This window comes from Triplophysa dalaica, chromosome 19 (genome assembly GCF_015846415.1).
Source record: "Triplophysa dalaica isolate WHDGS20190420 chromosome 19, ASM1584641v1, whole genome shotgun sequence".
In the NCBI taxonomy this organism is placed as follows: Eukaryota; Metazoa; Chordata; class Actinopteri; order Cypriniformes; family Nemacheilidae; genus Triplophysa; species Triplophysa dalaica.
In genome coordinates this window covers 1,997,648-2,023,619 of record NC_079560.1, presented here as the reverse complement: position 1 = coordinate 2,023,619, position 25,972 = coordinate 1,997,648, and the positions used below count along the sequence as shown (strand labels likewise).

Here is a 25,972-nt window from a genome sequence, read left to right as displayed (position 1 = left end):
AAACTCATCTAACTAAATTATTTTGCCCGTCGTTCAAATCGATCTGACAGTACAGACACTTAGTTTTAGGTTCCACGAGCATGAACAATAATGACGACCCTTCGCTCCCTTAAAGACAATTAGGCTACCTGTTGTTATATTACCCAATGACTTATTGCGATTAAAAGTAATCTACATTAACTCGAGATGTCGTTTTGATAATAAAAATCCGCAGTGGACACGGGGGACCTATTTAGCGGTTGCACCGGAACCTAGCCGGTACTTTTTTATTAGGACACCAGCGACTTTTCCGGCCTCTTTCGAATCAGCTCCGAGGAAAGATGGTGAGTTTGGAAGCGTCTTGCCTTAAAATCCTCTAACATCTGCTCAATAACGCTAGTTTCTCACTCAAATCATAATCATATCACAAGCATATATATTCAAGGCCCGATATCATATATTATGTTCGTGATTTGTTGATAAGTAGAATGTGTGATTTGATTATAACAATTAGCATGTCGCTTAGCCTTCATGTTAAAATGGGAAATGAGTTTCACAACGAACCCAACTGTACATGTTACGGAATCTCTATGTAATTACTGGGCTTGTATTTCACATAATGAGATTTTTAAGTCAATGTTATGTATCGACATAAATTATAGATGCTTTCGTGGCAAGATTTCTTTGGTAGCCTATCTGCAAACATGTCTAGCGGAGTCTCAAAACCTACCTAGGTGACGTTGTTTGTTAAAACCCAGCGTGCCAAAGTTTGAGACATCTGTTGTGTGACACACATGACAGTGATGTTATTCCTGTGTTGTTTCCTAGACGAAGGGTACGTCGTCTTTCGGTAAGCGTCGCAATAAGACGCACACTCTGTGCCGCCGATGTGGATCTAAAGCATATCACCTGCAGAAGTCAACCTGCGGAAAGTGCGGTTACCCTGCCAAGCGCAAGAGAAAGTGTAAGTATGACTTGTAGTAATGTGAGTGTTTCGGGTGTCAGTTTGGGTCACATCAAGGCCTCCAGAATTTTTATGCTTACCTGTGATGACCAAAAAATAAATGTCTGAACAAATGACTGTCCAGTGATATTAGTTTTAAACTGAGGTAAGCCTAGATGGCTATACACAATTTAGTGGTGAGATTTTCTGTGTTGTGCATATGTTTTAATTGTGTTGTGTTTCTAGACAACTGGAGCGCAAAGGCCATGAGACGGAGCACCACGGGAACCGGACGCATGAGACACATGAAGGTTGTGTTCCGTCGGTTCAGGTGAGATTCAGTTTTGCAAGCTTAACTTATGCTGGATACCGGACCCCTTGGATCTAGGATATTTCCCACATTAAACCTGGATATGACGTCTGGATTTATTAACAGTAAAATAGCAATATTCCAGAAATTATTTCCTGGTTATGTTGGGTAATGCCCTGTATCGGAGGTGTCAGGAACGCAGCATGAGTATGTAGTGTTTTTGTTCTTGGTGAAGTTTGAGTTATTGGCACAAGTTTATTTTGTAGCTTTTTCAAAGTGTATTCAGGTTTCTTCAAGATGGTTGTCTTGAGTTTTCCCCCCTTTACTTATTTTGTGCATTCTTGAACTAGTTCAAGCGTGTTTGTTAGAGAAGTTCCTTTTTTATTAAGTGGAATCTGGAAAATGGTCCATTTATATCAAATAACACTGTAGTTTTGACGGGATGTATGCACTTGCTTACCAATGATGTCCCAAAATAAATGTCTGAACAAATGACTGTCCAGTGATATTAGTTTTACACTGAGGTAAGCTTGAGCTGTACATTAAACTGCTGTTTCAGTTATCCTATGCTGCTGTTGATTTTCATCACAGTGGTTTGAAACTTACACTGTAATGTTGGTCTTTTGACTTCACTTGCGGAGTTGTTGCTGATTCTGTTGTTTGTTTTTCAGAAATGGATTCCGTGAGGGAACAGTCCCCAAGCCCCGTCGGGCAGCAGTGGCTGCATCCAGCTCCTCATAAACTATGTTTCCAATAAAAGTAATGTTTGAAAAACCTGTCTTATCCCCTCTTATTTCTCTGTCATGCAGACACACCGAATATTCTTAATCAGTATTTATCAGTTTGATGGGTAGAGGACTTAGATATGGTCATTTTTCAAAGCTTTTAACATTTTATCAGGTTAAGGATTTCAATATTCTAGGTTATGATAACTTTCAATTTAAGAACAAATAATTGTTTGTTCTGTTACACATTTAAAATGGAATACGGTTGACACAGCAGCTTGTAATAAAATCTTTATTCAATTCAGACACATCCAAATACATTATATTAATACAATGTGTAGGGTGTTAAAAAAAAAAACTTGACAAAACAGCCTTTTCTGTGGACCTCACCAACTGAGAACCAATTGTGACACAAAACATGTAAAATGAACAAACATTAAATGTGAAACACTTTAAATATGCACAAAACATAATGTGGTCAAAGATCTCTAAAGTGAAACAAAATTGGAGTGATTGTGTATAAATACATTTGTGCGAGCAAAACACTACGGTTTTCGAAGTGAACCTTTTCTACCTATTTGTGATTTGAAGTGACGAGTTGCAGTTAAAACAGCAAGTGAACGAGTGCATAAACCCAGACTTGGCTCAGTTAAAGTTCTAGAGACAGAATAGCTGAATTGAGCCATGTTTAAGAGCTCTCCATGGAACGAATTCTAGACCCAGTACTGTTTGGTAGTGATAGGGGGTGCGTGGTGTCTGTGTTTGGGAACGTGGTTCTGAGTGACGTAACTTGGGTCGTAGTAATCCCATTCCAGAGGGGACGCCCAGGCCGAGCATTGAAATCCATCGCTGTCCATGGAAAGGATACGTAGAGACACACCTGCACAAACAATCTGGTGAATTCAAAGACCGGACTAACTCAACAAATGAATGTAATGTTTCTATAAAAGTCCATTACTGTAGATACATTAATCTTCACCCTAATGACATCATACGGACCTGCACTGGCTCCGAAGTCACTGTCCAGTCCTGGGCCTCCAGCAGAAGGGCTGGATGAAGGCACGTAACAGGAGTTCTCTGGCGGGATGCTGCTGGCCGTCTCACACTCCACACGGATCTTATCCAGATTATGACTCTCCAGATCCATGGTGCTGCTTCGACGCATGGAAACCATTGGAACGGAGAACTGTAACCAGAGCAGTTACACTTCTGTGTTACATAAACTGGCATTAACTTCAACACAAAAATGCACAAGTCAATACAACTCAAGCCATGTATTGAGCAAAACCTATTTTCCCGTCTATTTCTCATGCACTAAACTATAATAATACCTTTGAATTACAGTCATTTAGTCATCAAACAATATTGTAGTATACTTAGTTTATTGTAGTAAATTGTATTGTCATGTGACTTCAGTACAGTAAACATTCTGCATTCTGCAAATGAATAAAATGTAGTAAATACTTAAGTATCTACAATAGTAAGATTCAGATAAACTGTTCCTACCCCGTTTGGTGTCTCATGAAGTGCGGGTGAGTTCGGTGGCACCGTGTTTATTCGCTCCGTTTCCGAATCACTGGACTGCAGCAGAACCGGGGCGCTTTTCCTCCAGCTTGGCACGCGCAGTGGACGAGACCCGGGGTACGTGGCCCCGTCCGGGCGTGGAAACCTGCCGCGCTGTCCGGCCGCCCTTCTCTCCGCCGAGGAGGTCAACGACGACGTGATCGGCGGCGCCAACATCGGTTCCGAAACAGAAACAAAGTTGGTCTTCCTGTGCGGAGCGAACAGAGGTTCGTCAGAGAAGCGCGTGACCCTGTGGCGGGTGGATAGAGATGAGTGCATGAGCGAGATCTCGGACCCGCAGCGCTCTCTCTTCCTCCGGGTCAACAAAAACAACTTGTAGCCCACAAACAAACAGTTGATGAGCAGCAGCAGAACCACGCAGGGGATCAGTACCAGGATCAACAGCGCCAAACTGGACACCGGGAGGCCCTCGGCTAAGTTGGGTGAGGGCACAGCCGATCCCAACTGCGACATTTCATCACAAATCAAGGATGCACCTGTGACTTTGATCCTTACTTATGTTATCAACTGTTATTGGTGTGTTTATGTAAAATAATAACTATAAAACCTCTAAAACTGACAGCAAACAGTTGCGCACAGGTGCGCTCCATTGACATCAATTAATACCGACCCGGCGCTCTCACCATGTGTAAGTGCTGGAGTGCGGAGCTTTTGTCACTTCGACCCTTCAAATTAACCTTTTAAAATAACATTGATATCTTACCTTATGCATGTGGTTCTATTTGGTGGTCTTACTCGTCTGCAAACCTTTACTATGTTCAATAAGTAAATGCACTTTTGCAGGGCGCCCTGTGGCTTCTCTCTGCGCGTGATGGTTAAAGACTGTCAGCTGAGTTGAGCTGAAATCAAGGCTCGTGGTTTTCCTAAATATGTTTTTTCAGAAACCTGACATTTCAAAGATTGGAAGGTAAACCGCAAGTGATAATATGTTTGTTTAGATTATGTGTAATTAATACGATTAATTCCCTTTGTTGCAGTTTAATCGGGACAGTACCTAGTTATGTCCGGAAGAGGTCGCCACTAAACCCCAATCACAGGTTTGTAAAAGAGAAATGCATGTATCACACCCATGAAATTAATATTACGATTACGTTCTTCTTCATTAGGCAGACTTTAACAGATTTGTTTAAATCAGGGCAAGTTTGTTGTATCCACATTTTTTCCGCAGTAATTATAAACACATTATTATGACGGATGCTTCTGCGTAAAGGCTTTAATTTTGTAATTCAATGGAATACGTCCTCTTAAGGTAGACAGGTCAATTCTCCCAAAGCAGTTTTTAATTTGCTTGATTTCGTGAGAGACCTTTCTGTATCAAAAAACAACTTCTGCTAAAAATGTGATTGCTTCGATTCATTTTATGACCAAGAGGGGGCAGTATAACATCACAGAGAAATTTAAAGATTCAAATCATTTTGTGGGGTTTTGTATGAATACTTTACAAAGTTTTTTTGTACAAATTCTCTCACAAATTCCTGTTTTTGGGTGATATGTACATTCATTTTCTAGACCCATGAGGTGCAGTATGAAACACAAGTTACATGATCATGATCTATGTCTGCATTGTTTCTTGAGGCTACTAAAATACAAGCAAAAAATATATGTGTGTGCACCATCTGTAGCTCACTGACATCATGCAAATGGTGATTGTTACTAAAACTAGCAAACATTACACTTCATATTTAGCATGGACGGTTTTAGAATCATCTGGGATCAGAATTCACTGATTCTCACGGATTAATGTCACACAGCTATTAAAAGGCCATTCTGACCCTGAGTAAGTGTTTGGCAGTTAAAGGCGTGAGAGTGATTCACGAAGCTCTGACTGACACGAGACAATGTTCTTCTCACATCACACATTTACACATTCACTGTGAACCACAGTCTGTTGTGCTTGAAAGGATATCAGTAACAAGTCTCAGCTGAAACACATGAGAAAATGTCAAGTCGTCTCCCAAATAAACGATTATTTCAAACACTTACTGACTTTGCTTCACAGGACACATTGTTCCCAAGTGGATAAAGTGAATTTCATTAAAAGCTTTGTTGCATGGATTCAAAGTCAACCACACCATGTCCTCAAGTAGCCCTGAAGTTCATAAGTAGGCTATCCTCATCCACCGAACAAACGGTGAAATATGATTGTGTCATATAAAGGAATATGCAAAAATTTCAAAGTTTTATAGTCATTTGTTCACACTAAATCATTTTAATGCCTGGTCTTCAAAAGAGAAATGTTTTGTCTGTCCATTAAATGATTTTCTTGGGTTGATGTCACCAGTAATCAATCCACCGAAGACAACACGTTTCATTAATAAAACTTTATTGATCCTTATAAAACATGCATTCGTCATACAAGGCAGGTTACATATGTTAGAAATCCACATCATCTCAGTATAATCTTTACAAATAATTCATTGGAACATGACACAGGAATCTCTCATAGAGACTAAATCACTGACAGTTCTGTACGCAAGTACAAGGTCATCATGGATCAAGAAGTATGTTAACACTTCAGAGTAGAATGCAGGTGTGTGTTCAACGTATACCTTGCATGTTTCCGAAACATTTCGTCTCATACAGATATTACACACCCGCATGTCTATGGTTTGTAGGTGAGTGTGCGTTGGATGTGTGTGCCTCACAGAGACAAACGGCTGACGTCACGTGCGTCAGTGAAATTAGTGTGCATCCACTTGTGTGTGTGTGTGCTCAGTAATTAACATTGTCCCAAGCTGTGTTTGATGATCTCCTTGCTACTCGGTGGAATGCGATCAGGGAAAACCACTTGAAACTCCACCAGCAGGTCACCGCGCTGAGCCGGGTTTTTCACTCTGGGCAGCCCCTCCCCTATGAGCCGTCTTATCGATCCTGGCCTTATGACATCGCTGCATGGGAGGGGCTTCGTCTGTCCGTCAAGGGTTGGGACATTCACTGTGCATCCACACAGAGCCTGAAAACAAACAAGGAATATTTGTTGAATATTTTGCATCCTTACGCTTCGTGTAGATTAGAATGACTTCTATCGCATCCGTATCGATCTCGGCACAAATACGAGATGCGCTTTGTGACTCCTAAACTGTTATATCACACACTGCAGTGTTGTTGGCAGGAGATGAACCAGCAGGAGCTATAACGCCCCTCCGGCATGTTATAAGATCTATTCCACTTGTGCATATAATGTGGTTTTGTTTTATATAACGCGAGCATCTATTATGAGTCGAATGCGGGCGGAATATAGGCCAGACAGATTGAACCGCACTGTTGTGCAAGAGCAGCTAATCGCTCTCATTTTTCATCGACGCTACAGTCTGCGGGGGATGAGAGGACGTGGGTGGATAGAAAAAGATGAAGTGGATGTGGAAAGGAGAGGGAGGGAGAAAGGTTTGCTTAGAGAGTAAGAATGGAAATGTCAGAATGAAAGAATGAATGGGTTTTTTGGAATGCCAATACGATTTATTGATAACAAATAATTGATCGATTTATCAAAATAGTTCAGAGAGAGAATAGAAGGACGATGGAGGAGAGCAGGAGGAGAGGATGACAGAATGTGTGCGAGACGATGCTGAGGAGGCGGTGGTGTGAGATGGGAGGGGGAGTGTGCGAGTGAGCCCAGGCTGCGGGGGCGAGATGCTAAATTTAGAAGCTGCTCTCTGCAGAGGCTTATTGAGTCCTGGAGACTGCGAGGGAACATTTCGTACGGCACACACATAAACACACGTACGCGTCTCACCTCTCGGAGCGTGATGATGGAGGTGTACACAACATGCGAGCCGTCTCGTCTGAACTGGGCGTGCTTCTTCTCCTTAATCACGAACGCCAGGTCGGTCGGGGCGTGGCCTAGCATCTGATGCCCCTCTTTGGGAAAAGTGATTCTCGTCCCCTCTTTCCATCCTTTCTGCACCTCGACGTCGAACACCCGCTCTTCCGGCTTCAATGTGTGCTTGTCCGTCTGACGGAGCCGGGTCACTTTCACACGCTTCGTGACGCCCGTCAGGATGTCCTCCAGCGACACAAGGATCTCGTGGACCTCGGCCCCGCCCGCCGGCTTATGCCCGGTCTTGTTGCCATGGTGACGGCTGAGGTGGGGAAGGGGGTTTCGCAGGAACGGGTTGAAGAGGTCGTCGTCGGAGTCGAGTTCAAAGTCGAAGAACATGCGCCAGGCGTGGCCGTCGGCTTTGGATGCACTTTGGGCTGGGTCGGTTTTGTTTCCTGTGGAAGCCACACCCCCTTTGGGCAAACCTGGGGAAGACGGAACAACTGTTTAGAAAACACAGTCTGAGGGTTTTCTGACAGCTTTGTGAGCATGCGTGTAGAAAGAGCTTAATAAAATCTTGTTAAATAATTAATCTTGTTTGGAGATTTTTGCACATGCAAGCCTGCAGCACATTGTGTGCATGGGCAGAAAGAGAGTCAGTTCTGCTGGGGATGTCTGAACCCGTTGCCCTCACTTTACTGTATATCTGAACTCAGATACTGTGTGTGTGAGCAGCTCCCAAATATCTGTCCCAAAGTGTGTGTTACATGTTAAATTATTATTTTTCTAAATACAATTTTGACATTTTAACCCAAGACCCGAACCCTCCAGTACATTCTTTGGAAATATGTTTCGGCATGTGCTTTATTCTCACCTTGTTGATCATAGATGCTGCGTTTCTCCGGGTCTGTAAGAACATCGTAGGCTTGTGCAATCTGTTTGAATTTGTCCTCGGCGTCTGCGTCTTGGTTCTTGTCGGGGTGGTAACGGAGCGCCAGACGCTTATACGCCCGTCTGATCTCCTCCTCGTTGGAGTCACTTGGAACGCCAAGCACAGCGTAGTAATCCTCACACTCGGGTGAGGGCGGGGGGCTAGACACCTCAGGCTCCTCGCGCACCTCCTGCACACACATAGGGAAGAAGTTTAGCAAAATCTTGTCTCTCGTTTTTTAAATAAATAAGATTATAGAGTGATAATGGAGATTAATGCTAGTTTGGGTAAAGATGAGACCACCTTAAAAATTCAGGGTGTCATGTATAGATAAGTGGATGATCAATACATGCATTTTTTATTTTGAATATTTTGATACAGTGTTGCACTTGGGCAAAAATTTAAAACTATGTTTTGCCATCCCTCCATCATTACGAAAGAAGGTTTACTGGCATTAACTTTATCATTATATACAATTTTCAAATTGTCAATTATTGAAAAATTATAATTAATTAAAAATTACATTTTTAAAACACATTTCATTTAAATATGTATTCTATATTTTAAAAATGCCTTTGCACAAAAGTGCGCAATGCACTTTGATTAAAAGTACAAGAAAACTATACATGTGTCTTTATACTATGCACTCAATGTCCAAACTCGTTGCATGTAAATAAACTAGTGGAGAACATGGACAATATCGACATTCTGCATTGAAATGTAATCCTCTCACCTCTGAGGTCCATCCCTCCTCGCCGTGGATAACTCGCACTTTACACTTGACATTCTTGTGTTTGACGCCAAACTGAGTCCAGATAAGAACCATGGTGCTGGTGCTGATGCTGAGTGTGTTCCGCGTGCGCTTCAGTTGCCGTCTGCTGCATCTCCCTGCCGCTCTCCTCGCGCTTTTATACCCGCGCTCTACACACAGCGCCCACGCTGCGTGACCGAGCTTCCCCGAGCCTGCCCATTTTCCACGTACACGACAGGGAATACCGCGTGCCCACCAATCCGGTCTCGTCGATCGTGCTGGATGCGATGAGCCTCACGCGGATGTAGCAGCCCATCGCTCCATGTGGAGGAGCGTTTCCGGAATTCACAATCAGTCTCCATCACTCCCTCCCTCCATCCGTCCTGCCTGCCTAAATTCGGCTCTGTTACACGTTGTTCTTTTAGTTTTTTTCTGCCAGCTTTTTGGATGAAAAGTTGTGAATGAAAGCGACAAATGATTTCGCATAGACCGGAGAGAAAAAAATTAAGACATGGGGTACGTATTGTAATAAGAGGGCAATATTACCTTTCACATTTCTTTTTTAGAGGGAGAGATTTGGCTACTGGGTCTGAGGGACCGGGGACAGTGGGTAGCACGAGACCGCCACATCAATGCGCATCACCATTCATAACCAGCATTTTTTCTCTTAATGCGTGATTTATTACTTAGCCACATTAATATGTATACTTAACCTCTTTTATATACAACCCCACTTAGTTTCTTGACAATAATTAAACACTATAATAATTTAAAACATAACTGCATTAAACGTTTGGTGCTATTTACAAAAATATGCTTTAAACGCAACGTTATCCTAACGTTAGTATTTGGTTTTCCTTTGGTTAGACTACTTCAAAAACTAAAATTCTGGGAACCACAAATTGTCAGCTGTTTTTTAATGTAAATAAGTTTCTACATTCATTTCCGAGTACCCTGGCTGTAAACCTGCCACTCGTGAAAAGCTTAAATGTCAGTTTTATTCTTCATATTTGATGCTTGTGGATTTTTATATAATGCAATGACACACATGACACTTCAATGTCGCTTACAGAGTGAGGTTAAACAGATAGGGGGGGGGCGCTTCACCCACTCATGCAATTAAAGACAATTATTTTGTCCTTGTCAACGCCGATGGCTTGTGTACCGCTCGTCAAAGTGGCAATTCAATGTTCCTTCTTCACGGGCATTAAAAGCAATTTGGAATCCGCAAAAGCGCGCTGCCGTCTTTCCACATCCCAGCGTTAACTGAGCGTTAACGCATTAAACGGAGCCGTGGGGAATGTCGCATTACGCAACGTACGTGCAGGTGAATCGGCGCGCATTCCTCGGTACATAAATGGCCATATTTCCTTAGTGCTGAGCGATCATCCAATCACAGAATAGAGAAGCTTCAGGATTCTCGCTGTTACCGGAACGTTGGACAAATTTGGTGTAGACTATGTACTTCTCTCAGAAACGACTGGAAATCATCCAGTCAGATTTCCTCCATTTTGAGGGAAGACAGAAAAGAGCAGAAAAACCGAACTTAACGGTGTAAACGACACCTCGAAATCTGACACGATTGACCGGCTCGACTATAAACATGAATGTGAGAGAACGCGTGTGAGTGTAAATGTTTGTGAGGAAATGAACCATCGTGAAAGCACGGCGTCGGGGACATTCGAGGGAACATCGTGCTTCTGCGGTAAAACTCTCAGTAGGGGATCCCGAAAAGTCGTGATCTCGTTTTTTTTAATAACCCGGGACGCGTGACAAGCTGATGTCCAACTGTGCCTCACAATTTGCGCGCCCTCATAATGCTGATGTCGGTTGGGCGCGCGCTGCGAGGACGGCCGTTATTAGCGGCGACTGAGGGCTAATTTAAACCCTGAATAAATTAAATTAAATCACATCTATTAACGTTACACCCGGTGCGAGAGATGTCCAGTAAGTTAATGAAACTCCACTGTTATTTATAAACGGTAAAGATCTTCTTAAACGGACATATTTTGACTTTATGTTCCCAGTAATTCCCCTGAACAGAATGTTCAGGAACAAAAACTGATATAACTAACAAGTCGTTTTGAACTTATATTTATGCAAGTGTATAAATGTTATTGGGTTTTTTTTAGGAAACCCATACGTATATTCTGTCCTAGTCCTTAGATGTCCTTTCGTTGCAATTCAGTGAGATTTTTCAGGGAATATTGAATAAAATGTTTTGTAATCATTCAACACATAACAATCATCTTACTGTCTAACCATTATCTCATTTTTGCCGTATGTGGGTGTGTGTGTTGTAGGACGGCTGTGGATTTGTGTGTTGTAGGACGGCTGTGTTTTGCGGTGGAGTGACATTCACAGGTACACTTCTTCCTACACCACTTTCTTCTTCTGCACTCAGTTTCCCTCGCTGTGTGACACAGTAAAGGTTACAGGGGTGATTCATAATGAGTAAAGTGGTATTTGAAAGCACTCCTCGCTTCAGTTCCAACTCTCAAGTGGGATTCGTTTAGTTGTGTAATGCTATTCATAATCAACAACGTTAAAGGTGAGTTCAAAAAGACAGACAGAACAAATTCACATTCAAGGGGACATGAGGTAAGGCACAGAAGGGGAACACAGTGAGGGAAGCATCCTTCTAAAAATAGCTCAAAGAAGTACTCTATGAACTTTAGGGCCATACTGCCACCTGCTGGCCTTGTAGTCTAAATGTTCTTGGAGAAAGATTTCCCCCAAAGTCTAATAAAACATCTTCCACATACAGCAGGAATGTGAACAGGGGCTTGCTGAGGTTAGCATGAGCTAAGAGCGAAAACAGCAGGAACTCTCTGTGTGACCTCACCCGGGCAAATGTGCTACAGAACAAACATGAACTAGCTCACTTGAACAAATTGTCTCGAAGCCTAGTCACCCGTCTACCTATATTTAGGCTGTATTTTCAGGCATCAGAGATACAATCCTGATGCAAAGGCTAGCCACTTACTTTTGGTCACATAAAGTATATAAATCCAAATGTCTCAGGCCCGGTTTCACAGACTAGTCTTATCTTAAACAAGGACCATGCTTAAGTTAGATTAGGATAAATAAAGTCGCTTTTATAAAAATGCCTTTATTGGTGTGCATCTTGAGACAAAACAAGATATTTCAGGGCACGTTATTTTAATTTCAGACAGCTCAATCATTCATTTTAGTCTGTGATTAGGCGTGAAGAGTAGTTCAACTTCGATATGAAAATTCTGTCATCATTTACACGTCCTCTTGTCATTTCAAGTTCATTCTTTTTGCAGAACACAAAGAAGATATTTTGAAGAATGTTGTTAAAAGCCTCCCATTCACTTGCATTGGTTACAATAGAAGTGCTGTTCTGAACATTTTTCAAAATATCTTCTTTTGTGTTCTGCAGAAGAGGGAAAGTCGTACAGGTTTGAAATGACAAGAGGGCGTGTAAATGATGAGAGATTTCCATTTTGAAGGTGAACTACTCCTTTAAGCCTTTTCCGTGAAACAGGGCATTACTGTCTTACCTAAAGTTTGGAACAAATGTATTGTCTCAGGGCCACAGAACAGAATTTTGACAACATAATCACAATTAGGGATGAGCGAGTACAGCATTATCTGTATCCGTATCTGTATCTGTCAACCATATGAATTATCTGTATTCGTATCTGTACTCGGACTGGGCGGGGCCTAATTTGGAAATGGGCGGGATTTAACCCGGAAGTGGGTCGGGTTGTCTTGATATGGGCGGGGCTTTAACCGGTATGTTATTTTAAGCATGCAATTGATATGGGTTGATCAGAAATTGTTATATTTATTGCTGATTATAAAACTATTTATATGACAGCATCAGCATTGAGCTTCAGATCAATGGTTTTGATCACGATAACAAACAAACTATATTCAGAACAAGTTTGGCAACAATGAATACAACACATGCGGTTGCAATTATGAAGTAAAATGTAATGAACAATAGTTTTCATCTCAACATAACTTTATTTTTTTAACTTTTAATTAAAAACTGGTTAGAGCCAGCTGACGGTTTAAAAAAGAAAAATAAACTCCGACAGGCGGAGACGCAAAGCGAGGCGCATTCTACCAAGCACCACGTCTGAACAAACCCCACGTTTACCAGAACTCTTCTCGTTAATAAGTAAGTACTACAAACCGAAATAAAAAAACAAACCTGACGCTGAAGAAACCCTAAACGTTAACGGAAAAGACCCGCGAATCTGAGTGACTGAGGGAGAGACAGATAGACAGAGCGCTGTTCTCTTCTCAGTCTTCTGTGTGTGAGTGAGCAGAGCGGGACACAGTCAGCAACAGAATGAGTATTTTTATTCAATCCGACCACAGATATTGACTTGTAATTACTCGTATGATACTCGTACTCGGCAAAAGTGCTTTATCCGTACCGGATACTCGTTTCAGCCGAGTATCCGGCTCAACTCTAATCACAATCTTATTTTTATTGTCAAACGGCATGTGAGACACCAGGTGTACATGTTTCCTTTTTACATGTTTGAACCTTTTTGTAAATATTGTCTTAACAATGGATTTGATGCAGAACTACCTTCATTCTAGGCAATTGTGTTAAAAAACAGAAGATACTATCCATCTTTTATCTAAATGTTACATGAACTAGTTTATTTGCATGAGGATTTTTAAACGCTAGAGTAAAAAAAGGAGTGGATAAAAAAGGCATACACATTGTGTATACACATATCCCAATTATACACACACATTGTGCAAAGCTGTGTTTTCAGAAGCACACAAGAATGTGCGTAATGGTGCGAGTATATATACTCACACACACTCAAGTGTGTATACTGATATTGGAGTTATTTACAGCGGGTCCACGCCGTGATGTGTGCTGAACTCCTGGAAATCCTCTGGAATGGTGTCTATAAAGAGATGCAATACAAAAATGGTAAGTGTGGCTTTTGTACATTTCAGCTACATAGGTAAGTATATGAATTCATTGTTGTATGTGGACAGCTGTGTCGATACAATCTTTTATCAACATATCACTCGTCGAGAGGTTATATATTAATTACGTTCAATCTTTTTATAAATATTGATATCATTTTCAACAGTTCTGTTAACATGATATGATGGATGAAAATAACCATCTATTTGTTATGAATGTTGCAGTGGTGATCCTGTGAAACATTCACGTGCGTCCTCACCATTGCAGCGATACTTTAGGTTGGACCAGATGATGTTTTCCTGAGAGAAGCAGAAGACACCCAGTCTTCCACCTCTCATTGTGGTATCAATTGTCACCCCAGAGTCTGCCACCAGGTCGGAGCCCTCATAGAAACGCACCCTAAACACATAAATGTCCATTACTGAATCATTTTGAGTTGTGACCTGTTTCTTTTTCATGTGAATCGGGTGACTGATATGTCTCCTTGTTTAAATCCGCCCATTTGGAGACTCTGACCATCACCTCATAGGTCCATTGAATAGATCTCAAACTTTTGATCTGAAGTTAGAATCATGTGTGTAGTTTGCTCACCTGATGTATCCGACCTGGGGGCGGTGCTGCAGATACCAGCGGTATGACACTTTATCTTTCCAGCCGACATTCCGTGGATCCTTCCACAGCAGACGCACCTGATCATTAGTGTCACCGGTGTGCCAAAGAGAGTTTCTCAAATGCTCACCTGGTCCAGATTTAGATTTCACTGCCTGCGAGATAAAGACAGCGAGAGCTCTGTTGGTTTCATGCAAGACACAACATTTACATTCACAATCTCAATATTCAGCTAACCGACCTTTAGCTGAATGCCAGGTTCGGCCACGGCTCTGAAGGGCGTGGCCTGCCAATACGTCTGCTCAGTTTGTTTCCACATCACGACATAAAAACTAGAGGAATCCTGGTATCCGAAGATAAAGCCGGCGTAGTCGTCATCAGTCACCGTATTCACATGGAACGTACCCTCGAAGTCAACGCCGCTGAACGCAGTGTAGCCTGGTGTCATCGAAGAGGGGTATGATGACAGTTTGGTGGAATTCGTACAATAGATCATAGTACAATAAAAAAATAAGTCACTCACCGACAGCCAGGCCGGGGTCACTGTTCATGGTCTGGACAATCTCCATTCCCTTTACAGCAAGATGAGAGTTTTTCAAACTTGTACATCACAAAAATAATTTTCTTTGTAGGTCTGCTACTGATCTGTTACCTGATTCAGAACCACCCAGTTGGGGTCAATCTGGGCATCACCTTCTGGGTCCAGTACGACGGTCTGATAGGCTCTGAAGTCTGTCAGGGTGATCTCTGCGTTTTCCGGGCAGTTATCAATTCTGTCAATCACTTTGTCCTGGTCGAAGTCTGACTCGCATATGTCACCCACCCCATCATCTGGATAGTGGAGAGAAGAACAAGACATTTTTTTGACTACCATTTCAGTCCATTCACCAAATTACAGTATTGTCACATGAGGTTGAGTAGATTCTTTTTTTCGGTAAAATTTGCTATTAATGTTCCACAGTTCACGGTGTATGTATGGCATACTGGAATTGGTTTGAAACCAAAGTTTAAGAAAGGACTTTATGGTAAGTACTCACTGTTGTCATCCATCTGGTCAGGATTGGGCACCAGCCGACAGTTATCAGGTCCGGGAGGAATTGAGTCAGGAATACCGTCATTATCATCATCGTCATCACACTCATCTCCCAGTCCGTCTTTATCTGTGTCTAACTGGGAGCTGTTTATAACCAGTGGGCAGTTGTCCTTGCTGTCTTGATGACCATCACCATCACTTGAGGATGCAAGATGGGATATCAAAAAAGCTGCGATATCTCTGAACGTTTATTGATCATTAGTCTTAATGTAAAAACATATAAACCCAGTCTAACTGCACTTTGCTTGGTTTAAAGAAGCAGAAAAGAGTTGCTCGTCTTACCTGTCTTGATTTGTGTCACAGGAGTCTCCAACGAGATCATGGTCAATATCAGACTACGGAGAAGATTGAATGCCAATATTCATATTCTTTATCTTATCAGGATTATTATTTCAGAAAAAAAAATCTTTTTTATAGAAATACCTGGTTTGGATTTGGGATATCAGGACAGCTGTCACATGCATCTCCCACCCCATCCCCATCACGATCCAGTTGATCACGATTTTTCACCCGCTGGCAGTTATCCAGAATGTTTCTTATCCCTTACAATAAATATGGGGAGACTCAGCAGCAGAAAGACAAAACACAGACAGATCTTTTGTTATTGTGTACGTGATCTCTTACCATCTCCATCCATGTCATCGTCACATGCGTCTCCGAGGCCATCTGAATCTGTGTCTCTTTGATCTGGGTTATCCACTCGGACACAGTTGTCGCATGCGTCGCCGTGACTGTCTTTATCACTGTTCAGCTGATTTATATTCGGGGTCAACCAGCAGTTGTCCTAAAATTCGTACACATGCACACCACAATATAGTCATTTCTTTATTCAGAAACATCAGAAAGGAATAAGCACAATATTCCGAGTTAAAGAAACACATAAAAGCTATGCAACTAATGATCCCATTTGAGTTTACCTGCTCGTTGAGAATTCCATCGCCATCTGCATCTGGGTCACATGCGTCACCTTTCCCATCGCTGTCTGCGTCCTCTTGTCCCGAGTTTGGAACGGTGACACAGTTATCCTGGTTGTGAAAACACACGATTCAGCGGTTCTTGAGACAGACAAATTATATCTCCACAGCAAGTCAATACCGTCTACATTGTTGCCATAGTTACCTTTCTGCAATTGGGGTCTCTGCAGCGAAGCTTCTCGTCGGGGTAGCCATCGATGTCTGTGTCTTTTCCGCAGAGAAAACCATTTCCAGCCCACCCAATGCCACACTAAAGCACACAAATGTTGCGTTTACCACAAAACACGATACATTTGGTCCTCGTTCAGCAGTCTATGTGCGACTATGCACCTGACAAGTGATGGTTCCATCTCTCTCCTCTGTGCACTGAGCGTTGGGGTCGCAGGGGTTGTGCAGCCGGTTTCCACAGCTTTTCTCTGGCTTACAACCTCGGATCTGGTCACCTGTGAAGCCGGTCTTACATCTGCCACATTGATATGATCCCTGCATTCAAGAGAACGGACACGTTATTGATTCAATCTGCTTTTTAATCAACATTTAAGATCACGGAATCGTGTCGATGTCAGTTCTCACCACAGAGTTCACACAGATGGAATCGGCAGTGCAGCCTCCATTATCTGGACCTTTACACTCGTCGATATCATCACACACCTACGACAAAACATTTATGCATTTGGCAGACGCTTTTATCCAAAAAACAAAAAAACAGGAATGAGAGATATGAACCTACATGCGCTCTATTGTAGCTAAGGCTTCAATGCTGCTCTTAACACGTGCTGCTCTGATCATATTTAATTAGTGATTTGACTTATCAATATTTCTATTGAATGATAGGATTGTGCTGGGAACTGATATGAATGCGAGTTGTTCAGTAATCATTAGTCGCTCATCACAAGATCTCGGACCACCAGGGTCAAAGCTGAAGTTGCTAGAACTGTATGCACTAGTTTCTGTTACTAATTCTAACCTGTGTAGTGGGATTTTTGAGAAATCGCCGTCGCTTCACGTTGTGTTGGGGATGACATACCTGCTTGTGCGTTTGTGCAAAGGCCACGCCCACACCCTCCACGGGTTTGCCAGTGAATCCAAGTGGGCAGGCTTCACAGCGAAACCCTGGAGCCATGTTTACACACCTCACGCCCGGGAAACACGGGTTAAACTGGCACTGCAATTTATAGACAAGTGCATGCCAATGTTATTCATTCATTCAAACAAGAATTCAGAGAAAACCATATCTTGTTTATATATGTTTCAAAAACATCTTATTCCCCCCATCCGATCAGATGGACTGCCCCCTCCTACCAGTAGCCACCATTCTTAAAAAAAAGATCAATCGGACTAGGAAAAAGGTTTTTCTTCTGTTAAGGACCATGTTTTTTGTCTCAAGGAAATATCAAACATTCCTCATGATAGTGAATGCCATACCTCATTAACATCATCACAGCTGTATCCATCCCCTGTGTATCCATCAGGGCACGGTCCACACTCCAGCCCATCCTCTGTTTCTATGCACATATCGTCACGGAAACACACTCCAGGAGTACACTTTGGCTTTACCACCTCCGATCCGCCCAGTCCTAGAAATGTAACAAATTATGTGTTGCATCTGGTCAGAAATAACGGCACGTCATGGTTAAGCTTAAGAGTACATTTTTGGCAGGTGTTCTGCAAATTTGCGGCCATGTTAAAATCTCATTTGCACAAGTGTTGTTTGTATGCTTTGGCTCGTGTGATGTCTTACCACAGGCCTGGCACTCAGAGATGGTGTTTCTGAGGAAAGAGGTTTCCTTTACCTGTAAATGCATTAACACACACATATAAGAGCGGTAAAAAAGCAATGGAAATTAAGAATATTAATTGAATTAATATGATTTATGAGTAATATTTTAAAATTAATTCATATTAATTAATAAAATTTAGTGGCATCTAGCGGTGAGGTTGCGAATTGCAACCAACGACTCAGTCCTCCCCTCCCTTTCGAAGCACAACGGTGGCTAACACTGAAGATGTTGTCACATTTTCGCTTCTTTGCCGGAGGAGATAACGTATTTACGAATGGCCCACTGTAGAGCAGTTTGTCCATTTATGGCTAGTATAGACACAACATTGCAAAATTTCCATGCAAGGGAGCCGTGGTGTTTGTATATAGAAATAGCTCATTCTAAGGTAATAAAATGCCTTATTATGTAAGGTCTTTATACACCTCTGAAAACATAGATATGAATATTATATTGCATTTCTGTCAAAAGATCTACACACTTGACCTTTAAGATTATAAAAATGTTACCTGCTGAATGAGAACATCTTTTAGCTCATTAATGACCTTCGTCAGCTCCAGCATCTGTGTAGTGAGCTGTTTAGTGTTTAGCCCTTAATTTACAGAAAAGAAACTCAATTTATTCACCATTTCTCTGTCAGTCAACCGAATCGAGTCTGCATTCAGCATTGAACACTTTTGACTTTATCTTTACCTAAAGTCTGTACGGAGTCACTCTGATGAGTGTGGCAGTCCTGAAGTGATGCAACATTTTCCATCGTATCACCGAATGCCAGTTTGAGCTCCTCCAACTCCTCCTGCCCATCAGGACACAAGCCACAGTGGCCTTTAATACCAACAGGTGAAGAACAAAGTCAGCGTGCATGCAACTAAACGTGTCATACTTGCGCTTTCCCCTGCATCGTTTTGAGTTCAACTCCCTGGTGATTGTTTAGACCGTTGAACACAGCGGGTAAATCTCTCAGGGTCTCCACCAGCCTGCAGTCTACATGTAGCTCCACACCGGGCACAGGTATCACCCCCTGGCCCTGCGGAAACGCCTTCGGACCGCCTACTTCCAGTCCCTTCAGATGGAAAAGCAAGCGATGCTTTTCCCCGTCAGCCAGTTTGAGATTGTTAAAGGTGACAGTACCCATCCTGCCATCTCGGCGGAGGTATCGTAAGCTAGCTACAGAGAGGGAAAGAAAACATAATGTCATAGCCTACCTTTAAAATTAAAATGTTTTCAATCTAAATGGTAATTTAACTTAATTGACAAAAATTTGAAAGATACACCACATTTATTTGACTTTAATTGTTTGATAAATATGAAGTTAAAACTAACCATATTTACTTGCTTAGCAAAACTTGTACTCGACTTTATTGTAATCAAATTATTCAAACAATTTGGCCAACGGAAATGGTTCATAACATTTGCTTCTGAAACAAGGCTTCTTTAGGCCCATATCTAAAAGTCATTTTCATACCTTTATTGAGTTTTCCCATTACTGTAAACTCAAAGTACTTGCTGTTGTCTTGCGGGTTATACAGAGTAAATACGGTGCTTCCGGTTCGAGGCTGGAGACGAAACGTTGCAAGAATAAAGAGTTCTGTTACTCCCTGCTCTGCCAAACCTCCGTGCAGTAGATCTGGCAGACAGTCCGGTGAAGTTAGCAGGTTATACACTGCAAGAGGAAACATTAATAAAAGGTTACATAAGTGTTATACAAAGAGTTATTCAAACACAAAGCATCCCGCTCACAAAAATAAAGTTGTTCCTTATGCTATTGCATGCTGGGAATGATGCCCGAGTCTTTTTAGGTTGATGTCATTCTGTAAGACAGTAAATGCTGTCGCTGTTCATGAAGCAAGTTGAATACGAATTTAACTATTTTTGTGGAGTTTAAAAAAAAACTCAATCGCAAGACTTTCTATAGTTGGATTTTGCATGTTCTGGACTTCAGTGGGTTTGAAGGATCGAAGACAAAATGTTCCTTCATTTCAAGTTCTTAGTTTAGTGTGTATTCTGTTGGGTTCCAGAATAAAATAAAAGCTCTTGAATTTCAGATTAATGTCTGCTGATACCGATGGTGTTATTGAGATTGACGTGAAATGGGATTGAATTGGACCTTCATTAAAGATTTCTAACGGAAAACTTCTTGAAAGCTTCAGCCGTTGTGGTGTTACGATCGGATGTCAAACACAGATGTCGGTTGTTATGGGGATGGCAGTCTGCCATTGGCTGTACAGGCAAATATTATGGTGTAAAACGCGATTACTTAAATGATACCAAAATTACATTTTTCCTATAGCGTAACAGAGAGAGAGGACCAGACTTATTTTCATGACTGAGCAATCGGTAAGAGAATTGAAAAGTAAAACTAAACAAAATTTTCGCCAAATCCAAGCCTCTGGTTGGAAAAAATTTGGGAACAGTAGCAACCACTAAACCACCATCTTTCTTTGTTTAACGTCACGTGCACTTCTTTGGCTTCACTTTTTTTTTAGAAAAGAATGTAGAATTTGTACATTTCTTTTGTTGCTCAAATGCATCATTTTGTTTACAGATGATGTGCTGAAATGTTTAGATGCAGAACGTGATTACCAACATATGTGTTTGGGCTTTATTTGTTATTGGTCATTCTAATGTTCAAACATGCGCTGACACGCCGCTTCAAGTAAACGTTGCACAGACAAGTGTTATGCATTCATCTCTGTGTTTCGATTTCAGACGAAAGCCACAAATTAACTACCATTAACACACAAAGAGTACTAATACAGCAAATTTGTAGCCAAACATAGATAAGTTACAAGTAGACCAAGAAAGCCACTGAAGGAAAAAATAAGGAAATCAGACCCTCGTAGAGTTAAATTGACATGAACAGCTCAGCTCAGCGTGAGATTTTACGTGACTGACGGAGAAATTAGTAAAGCGAGTGATTAAAAAAACGCAAAAATGCTGTTAAGAATGAACTCAAATAATCAAAAGGTTTAATTCAGGTGACGTAAGCAGTTCTGAATGAAAAAACACTTGTTTCTTTAAAAATGAAATAATACAATAGTACTTACCGGTTGATTCTGCGTTTGCCGAACTTAAACTCAAAATCAGAGAAACGGCCGCGAGGAGATGCATTATGCATGGCATCTTTACCCACAACCTTCTGCCTACTAACAGAAGGAGTGTGTGCGCTGATCTTTGATCCTTGTCTTCAATGACTGGTTTTTGCGAGTATGATGTGAATATATGTGTATGTTGCTGTATCAGCAGGGAAAACCTTTGAGCTACTGAACCTTAAAGAGCTCTGTGTTTGTTTGAGGGACAGGAGAAAAGAACGACTTCTGTGTGCCTTTGGGTTTTAATGATGTGTGTGTTGGGGTGAGGTAACAGGCTGTCTATCAACTCACAGCAGCTGTGGTGGGCGGAGTTATGAGCCTAACAGACGCCCCCATGCTGTGTGGGCGGGGCCATATAAATGTTGGGGCCAGGCTCACGTCTAAACTCTTATTGGTACCTTTTATGAGCTTCCATTTGTTCCACATCCTTCGTCCTCCTTTTCCATCCATCCGTCCTTCCTTTCTTGTGTCGTCACATACTTTCCCGTCATTTTAACGGACAGGCACCATTAAAACGCGTGCTGAAGTGGATCCGTGGGGAATTGTTTAAAGATAACTGGACGGTGTGATGCTAATGTTCCATGAATGTCTGATTCTCGCACAGAGGATTGCCTAGTAAAAAACCTAAAAAAAAGATCCACGTGAACGCGGCGGAAATGTGGTTAGCGGTGTTTTAATGATACAAGAGCAATTCAAACCAATTATCACATTTTTCAACACAATAACAGTTTAATAACATACAAGGCAACACAGGACAAAGAAACATGTCTGAGACTGTGAGCTGTGTGTGTCGAAGGCAAACATTACAGGTAAAACTTAATCCCCAAAAATCCAATAAACATATCTAAAAAAAGAATATTAGAGACTGGAGACAGGCCTGTTGGCAACATCCCAGAGCACATGGCAACCTCATAGCAATCAAAAAACACTCATGACATCATAGCAACATCCTGGCAACCACCTACAATAGCCAAGCTTGTGGTCCGGTGAGATGAGATCTCTTTAATATCTCAATAATTTCATCAATGAGAATAAATGGAGAGCAAATGTAAACTTTTGAAGTCTCATTTTCATCTCTGATCAATCTTAAGAGAAAAATTTGAGACTAAGGAAATACTTTAGTGAAACAAAACTGAATACTACATCAAATCTCCTGAGATATGAAGAGTTACATACACAAAAGCACCACTAAACTATTAATGTAGTTTCTACACTTTTTCCACAATTAAAATGTGTTAAAGCAAAACAAACAGTCAATGATTTCATCCTTTGTATTTGATTTTTAAAAACGGAAGAAAGAAATCGTCTACAATCGTTGCTCATGTGGCAAGGATCCAGTAAATGACTCACGGTGAGCGGTCACCATCAATAATAACAGACCCATTCATATACGCCAGATTGATATTCACACCGCCGGCCGGTCCATCAAACTGACCATCCAGCAACCACGCCATGATGCGGTGAGTGACATAATCCCACATCCTAATCAGAGCGTCAAACGCCGTTCTGTGTGTGTGTCAGGAGACCAAATTACAGTCTTTAGCTGAATCTGCTCTGTCATTAAACCTTTCCTAGCCATTATGGGTATGTAAAGACCCAGGTGGTCGAAGTACTGGAATGTTCTTCCCATTGGCGCAAGCATGTGTTACAACAGGCGCTGGCCTGAAGTTTTTCTCTGAATGTCTAGTTCTGTTAGATCTATCGGTGGACCAGCAGGAAGCAAACACACACACACACACACAGAGACACACACAGTGTCCTTTTGTTCCTATCATAGGTTGAGATGGCCCGACGAAAGCAGTTCGTTTGCCGTAAGACGACCTTGCTAATGATCTTACCATGTGTGTGAGCCTAAAGGTTCGACTGCACAACGACACATCCACGTCTGTGTTTGTGCAAGAACAGCCACAATAATGTGAGTTGGAAATGAGATTCTGTGCGAGTCTTTTAGCAGACATGGCTACCGACATACCTGAGTGTCCCTTTCACACACACAGACCCTGTTCGGTGCGTTTATTGGAGTAGGTTACGCTGGTGCTTTTAACAGCCTGTGTCACTGGCCATGTTACATGCACTTTAGGGGCATGTAATTGCCCAGACGGGTTAATGTGGGGCACTAGAATGTTCTCTTAATCTCCTCCAGGAAGTATAACTTTTTCCCGACCCCTCTTGGGACGGCTTAACCTCATGTGGGATGGTGGAATATCATCTCCACAGAACTTTCAATATTTTTTAACGCAATAATAGATGTGTTTGTCTGGATTCAGATGGGTTTCATAGTTCCGTCAATAATGAGACATTACCCAAAAATAAAAATGACGTCATTGTTTAGTCATCCTCATGTCTCAAAGCTTGTAAACATCTCCTCTGTGGAACACAAAAGAAGATATTTTGAGAAATGTCTCAGTGCTTTTGTGCTTTAATGATGGAAGTCAATGGAATCAATCAACATTCTTCAAACTATCTTCTTTCGTGTTCTGTAGAAGAGATAAAGTCATACAGGTTCGGAAAGACCCGAGGATGAGTAAATAAGGAAAGAATTTTCATTTTTAGGCGAACGCTTACTTTCTGGGAATGCCTCAGGTTTAATTCAAGCACCATGCTTTCGATTAGCGCAATAAACAATTTTGGTTCATCCGTCAGTTTGCAAAAACAAGCAATGAATCGCAGTGGCATTTAGGCCTGAGTTTGATTTGAATTAAACCTGGAACATTCCTTTAAAGATTTGACGAGATAAGAACAAAACAAGCAGCAAAACTTCATTAAAATCTAACCTCAGAAAGCTCAGAAATGTTATTCTACAAGTAGCTGAAGAAAGGCAGTTGTGAAAATACACCAACAGGCTTTCATTATCAGCTCCTGTTGCGTGCCACGCCGGACTCCGAATGGATTTGTCTTCTGATCCACGAGACTTTAACAGTCTAGGAGCTCGAATCTGCGGTCACACGCTAAAAACCTCAAAGGCACATCAGCAGAGATGGATGAGAGTGTGTGATGGATAATGTGTGTTTGTCACAGTATAATGTGTGTGTGGGGAGCTTGGCGGCACATGGAAGCTATTACTCAGGTACTTAGCCTTCCACATACACAGTATCTGCATGTGATTGTGAAAACTGTACAAAAACAGATGACGTTAAAAGTAAGTGTTAAGGAAAATTAAAGATGTGCCTTAAACTTCTAGTTCCTTTGCTCTGTGAACACAAGTTATCTTCATAACAAAACATCTGATCTGCTCTTTTCCACACAATGAGAGTGAATGGGGAAGGTTCTCAAATATTGCCTCACATGGACTCATGTGATGATTTTTTCACCTCGACAGCCCTGGTGCCCTTTCATTGTGTGGACGACAAAAACACGAACATTTTTCTTCTGTTTCACAGAAAGAAAAACGTTGAACGGGTTTGGAACAATGTGGGGTAAATGATGAGACATGTAAACAGATGCACATGTGTGAACTTTGGGAATCTGGTTTTGTAACGTTACATAAACTGCCCTGTTCTTCAAGCACTCAGCAGATTTTAACGTTAAAACGCAAGAACCCTAAAACAGGCTTACATCACTTCACCCAAACACTGTTAGTTACAATTTAAAGTTAGTCGCACAGATGTCTGGATCCCACTGTTTGTAACGCTGGCATTGGGAGGGAAGACGTGCTACATCTCAATATTTTCCCGGAATGTTATAAAGGGAATTAAATGGTCAAACACACAAAGAAAAATCTAACGGAAATGTTTACCTGGAATGAACATGGGGGGAGAATATTCTGCAATGTGTTATTTTGTGAATCTGCAAGCGTAATATTTTGTCAGATGGTGTCTGGGATCCAGGCGGAGTGTTTCCATTGGTAAAGCTAATGATTTAGAGAGCTTTAGTCTACAGAGGCTGAATAGGTCACGCAGCAGGTAAATCACTATCGGTCGACACTCGGCTAATCGGAAACAGTTCCAAAAACTGACATCATTCACTTGAATGAGCTAACTAATGTTCCTGTTCTTCCAAAAAGAATAACAGATCTCACCGTTACAGAAACACAATTAAATGCATGTGTGGGTTTAGTTTAGAGGTAGTTTAACAAAAAAATTCTGTCATCGTTTATTCAGCTTCTTGTTATTCAAAACCTGTATATGACTGTTTGTTGTGTGGAACACAAAAGAAGATATTTTATATATAGTTAGATATATAGTTTTGTCTCCATATGATGGAAGTCAATGGTGGTCAGTATTGCTTGTTTATCAACGTTCTTCAAAATATCTTCTTTTGTGTTCTGCGGAAGAAAGTCATATAGGTTTGAATATATAATGATTTTGTTGAGTGTTATTATCATTAGCTTTAAAGCCCCAGTAAATTCAATATGAATGATTTTTTCCTTTTATAAAAAATAAGTTAGCTTAAAGGACGTCAATAAACTGATATGCTCCTACGCACTGACGAAATTCCCATTAAAAACATATCAGCGTTCTGAACTGACAGTCTGGCACGGTCGCTGAAAAAAAATCTAGAAATTCCATGACATCAC

The 25,972-nt window shown here is 41.4% G+C and overlaps 5 protein-coding genes, 1 long non-coding RNA gene and 2 other non-coding genes across 13 annotated transcripts in view; 5 read left to right on the top strand and 3 right to left on the bottom strand.

Moving 5' to 3' along the window:
- The first annotated feature begins 168 nt into the window (after positions 1-168).
- rpl37 (ribosomal protein L37) lies at positions 169-2,010 on the top strand. Its single transcript, XM_056731359.1, has 4 exons — positions 169-323; positions 808-943; positions 1,169-1,253; positions 1,904-2,010. Exons 1-4 carry the CDS (start codon positions 321-323, stop codon positions 1,971-1,973), a joined length of 294 nt encoding a protein of 97 aa, XP_056587337.1. The 5' UTR covers positions 169-320; the 3' UTR covers positions 1,974-2,010.
- LOC130408565 (small nucleolar RNA SNORD72) lies at positions 1,017-1,095 on the top strand. The gene has a single exon (XR_008904779.1). It is a non-coding gene; the product is annotated as a small nucleolar RNA SNORD72 (small nucleolar RNA).
- LOC130408566 (small nucleolar RNA SNORD72) lies at positions 1,686-1,763 on the top strand. Its single transcript, XR_008904780.1, has one exon. It is a non-coding gene; the product is annotated as a small nucleolar RNA SNORD72 (small nucleolar RNA).
- Positions 2,011-2,235: 225 nt separating the features above from the next.
- hwa (huluwa) lies at positions 2,236-4,021 on the bottom strand. The gene is made up of 3 exons (XM_056731620.1): positions 3,464-4,021; positions 2,957-3,143; positions 2,236-2,837 (listed from the first exon to the last, which is right to left on the bottom strand). Exons 1-3 carry the CDS (start codon positions 3,992-3,994, stop codon positions 2,671-2,673), a joined length of 885 nt encoding a protein of 294 aa, XP_056587598.1. The 5' UTR covers positions 3,995-4,021; the 3' UTR covers positions 2,236-2,670.
- On the top strand, positions 3,843-4,606 carry LOC130408147 (uncharacterized). Its single transcript, XR_008904727.1, has 3 exons — positions 3,843-3,963; positions 4,325-4,448; positions 4,519-4,606. It is a non-coding gene; the product is annotated as an uncharacterized LOC130408147 (long non-coding RNA).
- A 1,241-nt stretch (positions 4,607-5,847) lies between these two features.
- zgc:122979 (uncharacterized protein LOC641576 homolog) lies at positions 5,848-9,124 on the bottom strand. Its single transcript, XM_056731011.1, has 4 exons — positions 8,963-9,124; positions 8,173-8,419; positions 7,275-7,783; positions 5,848-6,494 (listed from the first exon to the last, which is right to left on the bottom strand). The coding sequence occupies exons 1-4, from the start codon at positions 9,053-9,055 to the stop codon at positions 6,261-6,263; spliced, it is 1,083 nt and encodes a 360-aa protein (XP_056586989.1). The 5' UTR covers positions 9,056-9,124; the 3' UTR covers positions 5,848-6,260.
- A 1,296-nt stretch (positions 9,125-10,420) lies between these two features.
- Positions 10,421-25,972, top strand: part of haus1 (HAUS augmin-like complex, subunit 1) — a 41,540-nt gene continuing 25,988 nt past the window's right edge. For 2 of the 6 annotated variants that reach the window (XM_056731024.1, XM_056731021.1), the window contains exons 1-2: positions 10,421-10,685; positions 11,284-11,344. The gene's annotated coding sequence lies outside the window, so the exon portion shown is untranslated. Of the gene's footprint in view, positions 10,963-11,283; positions 11,345-25,972 lie in introns of all 6 variants that reach the window. The other 4 variants (XM_056731023.1, XM_056731020.1, XM_056731022.1 and 1 more) reach the window with 3 other exon arrangements.
- On the bottom strand, positions 13,302-21,718 carry thbs4b (thrombospondin 4b). Its single transcript, XM_056731009.1, has 22 exons — positions 21,412-21,718; positions 19,830-20,027; positions 19,248-19,531; positions 19,058-19,160; positions 18,874-18,956; positions 18,328-18,379; positions 18,012-18,163; positions 17,614-17,751; positions 17,160-17,237; positions 16,917-17,069; positions 16,732-16,836; positions 16,530-16,637; positions 16,237-16,396; positions 16,036-16,154; positions 15,895-15,947; positions 15,557-15,750; positions 15,172-15,350; positions 15,043-15,091; positions 14,761-14,957; positions 14,502-14,674; positions 14,170-14,309; positions 13,302-13,884 (listed from the first exon to the last, which is right to left on the bottom strand). Exons 1-22 carry the CDS (start codon positions 21,485-21,487, stop codon positions 13,826-13,828), a joined length of 2,853 nt encoding a protein of 950 aa, XP_056586987.1. The 5' UTR covers positions 21,488-21,718; the 3' UTR covers positions 13,302-13,825.